Genomic DNA, 10,834 nt, shown 5'->3' with positions numbered 1-10,834 from the left:
CCAGGGCGCTCGCAGCCGCCCGCGACCTCGGCCCCGATTAACTAGCGCCGCTCCGAAACCGCATCCGAGCCCCTCCGCGGGGCTGCGGCGCCAGCAGGGACGAACCCCCGCGCTCCGCTCCCGCCTCCCCGCGGCTCCCCGGCCCCAGCGGAGCGGTTTGGCCCTCGCGGGACGGGGGCCGACCCCRCGGCCCCGCGCCAGCCCGGCACCCGCTCCAAAGCCCGGCGGCGGGCACGCACGCCCCGCGCCCCCCGCCCCGGCTATTTAAAGGGAGGTTATTTTTACCCCGGGTTTCCCAGCAGTCGGCTCAGAGGTTCCTCGCAGCACAGCTTTTTCCAGAGGCGCTCGTGGCAGCGCGTCTGGCCTGGCGCGGGAGGGAGACGGCGGCAGGACGGAGCACGGGCAGTGCCCGTCTCCGCGTCTCTCTGCTGCCCTCAAATTATTGCAGTTCCTCAGGCCTAGGTTGCCCCATTTCTGCAGCGCGGGGAGAGCTAACACTGCCCCTTTAGTGCAATTTACCCAGTTTGGCTTTATCTAGAGCCAGTTTCCCCGCTTCTTGGATGGCAGAATTGGATCATCCTGGTTTTCTGGAGTTGTGGGTTTTGCCAGAGACTAACCCAAGAAGCCGCAATTAAAACTGCCTTTACAGCAACCAAAGCAGAGGCGGGCCAGCAAACGAACCTCCCAGCAGCAGTGAAGCCACCTTTGGGTGAAATAGTGTTACCAGCATCCTCACTGTAACCAGCAAGATTAAAACCAAGAAGCAAGTGAAAACCTGCAGTTTTTTTGCAGGAGACCAGGTTGCCGATGGGTTAGGGTGGCCGAGATGAGACAGTTGGTGTCCCTCCAGCTTCACTATTGCTACTCCAAGGGGCTCTGCCCTCTTCCTTCCCCCYATGTCCTTGGTCTACTTAACCCAAGCCTCCATGGAAGGGCCTGTCCGTCACTAGCTTATACCACTCTCGGCTTGCCGGGATCATCCACGCCACCACCGCGTTGCATCAGAACGGCTCCAGAGACCAAGGCCCCAGCCAGCTCCATTTCTCCTGCAAGGCCCTCTCMTAACACACACAGGCTCCCAAGCGCTCAAATTGCTCCAGCCCACCTGGGATCCAGACATAGCAGAGGTGCTGCACAAGTCAAGAGAGGGAAGAAAAAAATTCTGATAAGCGCAGWGAAATAAAAGTGTTGCAAAACCCTGTGGATTTTGCTCGAAATTCCAAGYGCCTGCAGCAGTGACCTGCTTCGCACCTTCTGCCACCAGATACCACGCTAACATCCCTCYGGAGGCGCCAGAAGACATGGGGACACTCAGCACGCAGCACTTTTAATTGCTGTCAGTTCTGAAATAAAGTCACTTTAACTGAAGCGCTCATTAGGTGCAGGACGAATGGAAGTGCAGCCGCTGCGAATTTGTTGGGGCAATGTTCAGAAAGCCACTATCACAACTCATTCTGTAAGAGAACCTGCAAGATTATTTCCCACCTTCCCCAACCCCCCGTTTCCTCTGATTTTGTTTTTCCATATCAGGCTGGGGGGGATGGGACAGTATTTTCCTGAGAGCTTCTGGGTTAAGTGGTTACCACGCATCTCCCTGGGGCCACTGCAGCACTTAGTGTTTTTAACAGAGATGTTTCGGTGTCTTGAAGGAAAGGGCTTCACACATAAGCGTAGGCCTGGAAGGTGTGAATGGAGGCGAGGTGGACGTGGACCAGAATCAGGGTTTACTCACTGAGCCTCTGTCCAAGGACATCTGCATCCTCCAGGGCCACGCTCAGCCTCGCATCAAGCTGGGAGACGGTGCCGGATCTCATCTTTGTAACCACAGGGAAGTCTCCAGCACTGACACGGCTCTACTCTGGGATCAGGCAGGCAAATGCATGGCATGAGCATAATCAAGGCTTTAAGCTAAAACACTGCCCCTCGCAAGCAGCCATTCTCCCCTGCYGAACACCCTGCCTCAGGCTTCGCTTGCAGGGAGTCACCAACCTAGGAAAAAAAAAAAAACCACCTGTCACCACTGCAGCCGGTGCCACAGGGGCAGATCTCCGGTATGCAACACTAAGGTAACGTTGAGCAAAGCAGGAACATACGCCCCTGCCCAAGCTGGAAATGGTCAGCTCGGTCACCCTGCTGATCCGAGGAACTGAGCAAAACCAGTGCAAGGCAGAGCGCCACCAAGAAGAGACGCTGCRGCCAAGCTCGCGGGTACGAGCCCCCATAAAGGCTGCCTGCTCGCCCTTAGGGGACAGCACCAGCAGGGCTGGATCTCTGCCTGCCCAGACACGGAAGCACAGCAGGTATTTGCAGCCTGGGTCCCTGCTGCACTGATGATTTGCTGAACCAGTCTCTACTTTGCATCTTCATGCTGACCAAGTACAAAGCTTCTGGGAGCAATATGGGTCCAAGGAAAGCAAAYGCCTTCCTCATTTCCTTCCGCTAAGCAATGCCTGGAAAAACACACCACTTGCTGACAGCTCCATGTGCGAGCGTCTCAAGCTCTTGCTTTAAGTACACACAGGAAAAATGAGATTGTTTGGAGTGGGACTACTGTCAACCCGACTAAGATCCACTAAGGTGGGTGCTGAGGCTGCTGCCGTCACTCCCAACCCCACTGCAACCCACAGAAGTCAGCGGTTGCCACTCGACAGCCGCGTGGCAGCCTGTGAAGCAGGCCTGGGAGCCGAGCAACGCGGGGAGGGGGTCACACACCTGTACCAGTCGGCTCAAACCACAGCAGGTCACAGACTAAACCRGCATTCCCGAGGGCACAGGGTATTCGTTAGTTCTTCAGTCTTTCCTACATTCGGGTGRAAGCAAAATTTGCCTGAAGCTTGGAGGGCAGAAGCAGGAATGAAAAAAGATCATTGTTGTCTTCAACAGAGATAAGGTATCAAAGAGAAATCACGGTAAAAATTTGCCTTCTGTGCCCAAAGAGAAGGTCTCGGAAAACTCAGAAATGCAAATACAAAGTTGCACTGTGAAGAGAACAGAACTAGTGGGAGAAGAAAGCTGTGTCCTACATTCTGGTAAGACAGTGAAAAAACAAACAAGAAAAATCAATAAACTGCAAAGTTCCTGAACTCTGCAGAAGAGCAGAGGATTTTGTTGGCACCTCCCTGCAGTTGCCAGACTGTCTTGACAGCATGTTACGGGATGAGACAGGACAGTTCAGCTGCATAGCTCTGCGGACCTAGCCCAAGGGAGCAGGAAAGCTCTTTGCAGGCTCTTTTCCTTACTAAAGTCCAGTTTGTATTTTAGACAGRTGGTTTTGGTTTTTGTTTTATAAATAAGCTGCTAACAGCCCAATAGAGATTGAATACTTAAGTAGTAATTACGTAGTAAGAGTAAGTTGTTAAATAATATCAAACCAATCTTACGTGAACTGCACCCTGCTTCAGAATATGGTACGGTCCCTGGCAACAGTCAATGGAGAGAGAAAAAGACGGAGACAGATGCATGGGTGTACACACACACACACACACAGTTACTCTGAATCCTACTCTCTGGCTTGCCAAGTATTTGATCTGAATCACTCAGCTGCATTTTTGAGGCATCTTTGGCCAGGACAGACTAGCATAGTGACTCACAAGCACACACAGGCAGCAAGTTTGCTCACTTCACTTTGCTTTTTTCACTTAGGGACCCAAGCAAAAACACCTAGCCAACAGCATTTTGCAAACCAAAGTTCTGCTCATGACTTCCAGTACTTTCAGAGTAACTCACCTGTCAGACAATGTTGTTGCTCTGTGAAAACAAGGTCTTTGTTTCAGAGTCTCCAGAGTAGGCTCTGCCCTCACTGCATGTACACTGGCACTGAACTTACTAACTCTCACTCAGTGTAATGGTCATGCTTCAACATCATTTAATGATTTCAAAATAGGAAATACAAGTACATCTGCCTGCAAATCATTACTCTCAAAGGAGGAAGGTCCTATGAGTCTGAGAGAGATAAATCATTCCCATAAAGTAACATTTTTCATCAGCTAGATGCAAGCATGTCTTCTGTTAAAGCAGGAGTTCAGTTTGGCCCCTCACTGGTCAGAGACCTGAAGATACAAGCGTTTTTGTACCAACTATTGTACAGGTAGGACCCGCAACATCCCCAGAGAACCACCCAATTTCTTTCACTTTCCTTGGACAGGCAGAAACATTTGTTTTCTTCACCACTAAGAACAGAATTCAACCCAAGTCAATTATCCGAAGTGTGAACGAGTGGCAGTTACAAAGGTAGATTTTAAGAAGCAACCTTTTAAATAAATTTCAAGTAATTAGCTAGGTGAAAAATCAAAGCTCCAATGAAAGTTATTTATGATCCAGACTGCAGTCTACCATTACAAGCACATAAGCCAGAGATACAGACTTATCAGAAAGCAAACGTTCAAGAGCAGGTTACAAAGTTCAGAAATGTTGCTGAGCGTTTTACATGCTTTAACTTAGAGACTGGAACAAATTTATTCACAGAGGAAAAAAATTAAATGAGCAAACTCGTTCGCCCAAGAGAAACAGTGCTGGGCACTGACCTCCCACCACTTGACTGACAGCAATAGTAAGGAGTAAGCCAGCGCAGTTGTGCTACGTACTTTGCTCCCCCTGTTGGCTTTGTTTTTATCCTTCTACTTAACCATGAATGACCCCAGAAGCCATGGGGAAAAGATAGTGCCAGGCAGCTTAACAGGGCCTGACCACACTTTCACTGAAATCCTTACCACGATGGTCACYGATTTCAGTGCAGTAAGATGAACTGCTGGAACATACGTAGCATGTGAAACTTCATCTGCTGAGCTCTGTAAAGCAGCACTAGAGACCGAGCTCTAGAATAAATTCCGTAATAGCCTCTACCGTGACCTACAGAATTAGCAAAACACAATAAATCACACCAAACACAATCACCTGGTGTTAACTATACAGTAAGAACATTTATTTCATGTCAACACTTGCAAAAGAAGTCTCCTCCAAGTCAGATGATTTGATATACAAGTCAAAGCCACCATACATTTTTCTTTTAGTCCGCCTATACTGAGTTCAAATTTATACAGCATGAATGCTTGCTTCTGAAACAAAATTACAAATTAAATCATAAACAAAATACACAAAATTGACTGGACCCTAGGTTTAATTTACTGAAAGAATTCTTCTTTCCTCTGATCACCTTGAACTTCGTTCTTCCCCATTGTTATCCTCTTCCTTTTGCTTGGCCATGAATTTCTGCAGGAATAAATGTTTTAAGAAGTCTTATTGGCTAGTCTGTGAAAAGACACTATTGTATTATTGCTCATGGCATGATATAACTATGTTTTGAATATACTGCAGGTTTCGTAAAAGTATCACTCAAAAGGCAGGCAACTCCTGGTAACGGTAATGTGTGTTCTATACCAAAAAGAAAAAATTCAACAGTTTTGCTCACAAACTGACTCTCTCACACACACATACAATCATTGAATACTGATTACTGATCAGGAGCTTCAGCTCCTGAGAAGACTTTTGACCAAGGGTAAGTCAAATCATTAGGGATCAGAAGTTCGTATGAGGCTGAATATCTGTCTCTGGTCATCAGATAAAAATTGCTAATTCAGTACTCACCACAGGTTGTGCGTTCATCACAACCAGCATGCAAAAGCCTACATCAATCAGTATCTTCATAGTTTTCTACTCTTTACAAACACGTCAGCACTTCCCCACAGGAAGGGGCTGTGTATTCTCCCCCAGCTAGATACGTGCTACATTCATGTTTGCCAGATGCACCAGCAATGTGTACCGATGGGGGGACTTTTGATCACAAACTTAAGTTTTCTTTCTAGCCTGACATTTTGGTTATTCGGTATCTGTGACGTATTTCAGTCAGTAGTTTGCAGCTTCATTAAGCCATGAAATGTGCCAAAATTAGGCTTTCAGACACATCACTGGGTATTTTTTTTTTTTGGGGGGGGGTTTGTTTGTTTTGTTTTGTTTTTTAAGATAGAGGAAAGGGTGACTATTCCCATGCCTTCCTAGGAAAAAGAACTTTATGTGGCTGATGAACTTGACTAATTTAAGTAGCTAAAAATGTGTTTCAGTTTACATTGAACTATTAAAATAAGCTCCATGAAGCCATCAGGAAATTATTAGTAGTCAATAAAGCAAAAATTTTTGAAAATAAGTGCTTCCCTCCATTCTTCCCATGTGTTTGGAGATGCTTCAGCATTACCTCCATATTTTGCTGATGAAGCTGTGTCTTGCAGTGATTTTTCACAGACATTTCATCTGCATAGAACAGAGAACAGATCTGACAGAAAAAGCCAGGCTTTGGAACAAGGAAATCTAAATCTGAAAAAGACAGCATGCAACATCACATTAACAAAATGCAATTAAACATACACATACACACAACAGATCCATCACTCAAATCTGTAAACTTAGTTATTCCTGGAAGGAAAATAGTTACTTTTCTTTTCAGTATTCTAGAAGTTAGGCTTCTAGTCTAAGTTGGTCACCTGCCTTACTTCCAATAAACAGAGAAGGGGACATGCTTTTCTTTAGACAGAATGAATGACATTCTGGATCTGAAATCCACTGCAACTATCTTAGTGTCTTTTTGCCTTGAAGCACTTCACATATAATTAATTTGCCAAGTTTAATCTCTGTCCTACAGTGGGTCATATGAGCATTTTCTACCACAGAGAATTTTACACAAACATTAGGCAAGGTTCCGTATTTCCTAGTAACTTCTTTTACAAATCAAGGATTATTAACAGTTTACATAAAAGTATATTGGGTGAGGATCTTGGGATATGTATTTTTAAAATGAAGTAAGAAATTTCCTAACTTCTGTACACTGAGACAAAGTTGGTAACAAAACTTGTACTGGGTTTAGAATAATAAGCAGATGTTATACTACATTGTGCTAATTATAAAGTAGTATATTTTTAAATAAATTTTAGAAAAAAAAAAGAGCTTTTAACTTCACTATTAAGCCAGCAATAGGAATCCAYGTTTAACGTATGTTCCTAAGGGTCAAGATAAAAATATGGACTACAATCCATGACTTTTAAGTTAAATGTGGTTGTATAAGGCATTTTTAAATGGAAAAGAAAACTGTCTTTAACAAGAACAGCATGGAGTATTTGATGGTGAGTTTTTTTGTTTTTACCTTTTGGAGTACTCTGTATCTTGGATGCATCTGAAGAATCCGTTTTCTTTCGCTTAGACTCAGGTTCTTTATCTCCTGATCCAAGTTCATCTACTAGAGGCCATAAATGCATGTTAAAACAAAAATTTCTACTTGTTTAGAGGTATTCCGTACACAGCTTGAATGGTTAATTACTACTCAAAACAAACACCATCTGTGCAACTCCCAATGCTTCCTACACTGTTTGGTTTGGTCTTTCCATGCCGTGATTTTCWGAAACTTCTCACATCAATCTACCAGACAAAACTTTTAATTAAAACATAGGTGTTGGAATGAATCACTCCAAAAGCACTCCTGACTTCTTGGCATTCATTACAGAACTACCAGCACTGCTCTGAGCTGCTTTCCTCTGGAGTTCCCGTCACTGACTTCTCATCAACTTTGTGATTATGATCACAAAAATCGGAACTTCATAAAACAAGCTATCAAGCTTTCTTGAACTAATCCAGCTCCAGGTCCAAGAGCAGTATTTCAATTTAAAMCTAACAGAAAATAAATTCTTGCTTTTAAAAAAGCCAGCAATGGCGTCACAGCTTTTAGTAAGCTGTTCCACCAATGAAATAACCTCACTGTTAAACATGTGCATCTTCTTTCCACTATGATCTGTCAGCTTTCTACAGCTAGACAGAGTTAGATGTTTGTATGATAGACTGAAGGTGCATTCATTATCAAATTCCACTTCCCCATTAAGATGATTACAAATCAATTACTTCAGAGAAAACAGAAAAGAAGCTGAAAAGGGGGGAAAAAAAGAGACCTCMAAATAAATCAGTTCTCTCAGATGATTTTGGTTTACTAAAATCCAGCCATAACACAAGATAAGCTACCTAGCACCAGCGTTAGTGAGGCACACTCACCAACCAGCTTCATGTCAACCCAAGCATGGCTTTGTTACAGAACTAAACAAAGTCAAAGTACACTACCGGATTAACCAGTTCTAAGGCAATATCAAAACTATCACTTTAATGTTTTTTGGGGAGACAAGGAATTTGACAGTCCCATTTGCTGTAAAATAAGCAACATAGTTTTGGTGGGGTAAGAGGTTGCTTGGTTTTTGGACTACCAGAACTGTTCAGCTGGAAGCTAAATAGTCACAAACCAAAAGAAGCTTTCCTTCTAATCCTACATTTAAATAGCCTCAATACCAATATCTCCTGAACAAGGTTAATACAGTAAATCCTTTAGCCTTAATGATGAAAGTCAGGGAGTTGTCAAAGGAACACGACAGTATTGGTCTCTTACCTCTCCTAGATTTTTCAGTAGCTTGTGATAGTATTTCACTGCATGAAGGCAACAGACAAAGACTCATATCACAAGAGTCAGCTTTAGTATGTGGTGCTTTAAAAGCTAGAGTTTGACCGTCATCATTTGAACTCTAAGTCTGAGGTAATCAAGGAACCATTGCCTATTTTGCTCTTGGAATCAGATGTTAAGCCATCCCCTAATGTTTGKTTTGTTTTGTTTTGTTTTTAACCTGCTTTAACTTCTCTTCTCAGTTTTCTTGCTCTGCTTCTCAAATTTAGGAAGAACTACTTTTCCTAGGTCTACCTCTTTTGCTTGAGATTTTTGCAATACAAAAGAACTAAGTTCGTTTATTTATTGTGCATCAAAATATACTTATTCTGATTTGTGACTATCATTTAAATTAGAAATCGAAGTGCTTGACAGATTTGAGAGGTTAATTTATAGAAACTAAAGTTTAAATACTCTCAAACTTCCATGGCTTCTGCAGCTCCTCTCCAACTGCACTGCTTAGCTTTCTTCTTTGCTGTGCAATGAGTGTAAGATGGGAGAAAAAAAAACTTTTCCAAAACATTAGAACAAGAAGTGCTGTACGTCAGTACTTCACTGCCTCAGCACAAACAAAATTCGACACTACTGAACTGCATGGTGTACAGCCTTTGCCCAACTTTTGGCCAAGCCTTTTTTGTGTGCAGGTTATATATACACCTCTCCCTACTTGGATCTATATTAGACCTGTCTTAACCCCTCCTTAATGCCATACTGCAGAATTTATGTATTTATTTTTAGGGGTTTTTTTTTTCCTCTCTAAATTCAGCTTGGAGGCTGTTGCCTCTTTGCACCTGTGTCTTTCATTTCACACATTCGTTTTTAATAAAGTTTTCTTCAACTTTGGCCAGCAAACATGGAATGAATGTTTCTTCAGATAACGTGTTTCTTATTTTCACACCAAAAGAAAGATGCATTCTATCACGCATTAATAAAACAGATCCTACCTTCAGGCTGCTGTTTGCTTACAGTCTCTGTTTCTTTTGTAGCATCTCCTTCATGAACTTTGTCAAAAATTTCGTGTTTTTCAGCTTCCTCTTTGTTTGCTACAGGGATCTCTTTGTCCATTTCCTGTCCACCTGCTGCAAGTATCTTATTTTCTATTTCTCCCCTGGAAGATACAAGAGATTCCTTTCCTTTTGACTTTGAGATTACAATAATTTCTTCTTCTGGATTCATATCTCCTAGAATTTCCATTTCTTCTGGTCCTGCAACAGCAACAATATCTTCCTCTTCTGTTCCTGCAATGGCAGCAATATCTTCCTCTTCTGGTCCTGCAACAGCAACAATATCCTCCTCATCTTCATCCTCATTCAGATTTTTCCCCATGAAAGTGCCTTCTTCTTCCTCGTCCTCCTCTCCAACTTCATCTACCGTAACAAAGTTTAGTTCCTCTTTTAGACGATTGAAATCGGCCAGAAAATCATCTTCGTCTTCGTTGACTTCATCTAAAGTCACTAGAGGAGTATCTTCATTGTCCTCCTGTATTTCATCTACTGTCACTAAAGCACTGGGATCGTCAGGCACCTGACAGGAAACAAAATCTCCAGAATCCTCCGCAGTCACTTTATCATCTTCCTTCCGTTTCATTGCATCCTCAATATTTAAATCCATAGGCTCATTCAAAGACAGCTCTTCCACTTCCCCTATTTCATCTACGGTTACTAAGGGTTCTGCCTTCAAATCTTGCTCCTCAAAAACTGACCTAGGGTCATCCTTATGAAAACTAAGGTCTTCTTGTTCAGATATCTCATCCAAAGTAACAAGTGACTGTGGATCCTTTACTGCTTCTGATATAAGTTCTTCCTCTTCAATTACTTCATCTACTACAACCAGGCCCTGTGGATCAGTTAGTGCATCTAAACTAGCAACTCCCATTAGTTGTGTGGTCATGTCCTCCTCTTCTCCAATTTCATCCAGAGTGACAAAAGATAGTTCACTTTCAGCAATGCGTGCTATAGAGCTTTTCCCTTTCCTTCTTTTAGAACTAGGCTCAGAAGAGTTACTTTTACCACCATCTTTTCTCTTCCCTCTCGGTGGATTTCTACGGGTTTTAACAGGAGACTCAATTTCCTCTATTACTTCGTCCACTGTAACAAACTCATCCAGATTAAATGGAAAAAGCTCTTCTTCCTATGAAATGTAAAAATATGAATCTAACAAAGTTGAATTTAACAAAGTCCACCCAATGACACAAACACCCCCAACCTTAGGGTGCCAAATGAAAAACATCTATAAACTGAAACTGATTGATGGGAAAAAAAAATCCAAACAGACTTCAGGACTGGGGGGGCAGGGGAAGAATCAGACCTTCAGTCTCATGTGCAACATTTTTCAAACTACATGCTTTATGTTTTCACAAATTTGTCTTTTACT

The 10,834-nt window shown here is 43.1% G+C and overlaps 1 protein-coding gene across 3 annotated transcripts in view; it reads right to left on the bottom strand.

The window, feature by feature from the left end:
• Positions 1-4,894: 4,894 nt before the first annotated feature.
• Positions 4,895-10,834, bottom strand: part of ZNF638 (zinc finger protein 638) — a 44,913-nt gene continuing 38,973 nt past the window's right edge. For 2 of the 3 annotated variants that reach the window (XM_085308208.1, XM_085308207.1), the window contains 4 exons: positions 9,406-10,591; positions 7,130-7,222; positions 6,188-6,306; positions 4,895-5,208 (listed from right to left, as the gene is read on the bottom strand). In XM_085308208.1, coding sequence (XP_085164334.1) covers positions 5,149-5,208; positions 6,188-6,306; positions 7,130-7,222; positions 9,406-10,591 — 1,458 coding nt within the window. In that variant the 3' untranslated portion in view covers positions 4,895-5,148. The remainder of the gene's footprint in view (positions 5,209-6,187; positions 6,307-7,129; positions 7,223-9,405; positions 10,592-10,834) is intronic. The other variant, XM_085308206.1, reaches the window with a different exon arrangement.

This window comes from Rhea americana, unplaced genomic scaffold (genome assembly GCF_003343005.1).
Source record: "Rhea americana isolate MKP2758 unplaced genomic scaffold, rheAme1 scaffold_270, whole genome shotgun sequence".
Lineage (NCBI taxonomy): Eukaryota > Metazoa > Chordata > Aves > Rheiformes > Rheidae > Rhea > Rhea americana.
This window is presented reverse-complemented; position numbering and strand designations above follow the sequence as displayed.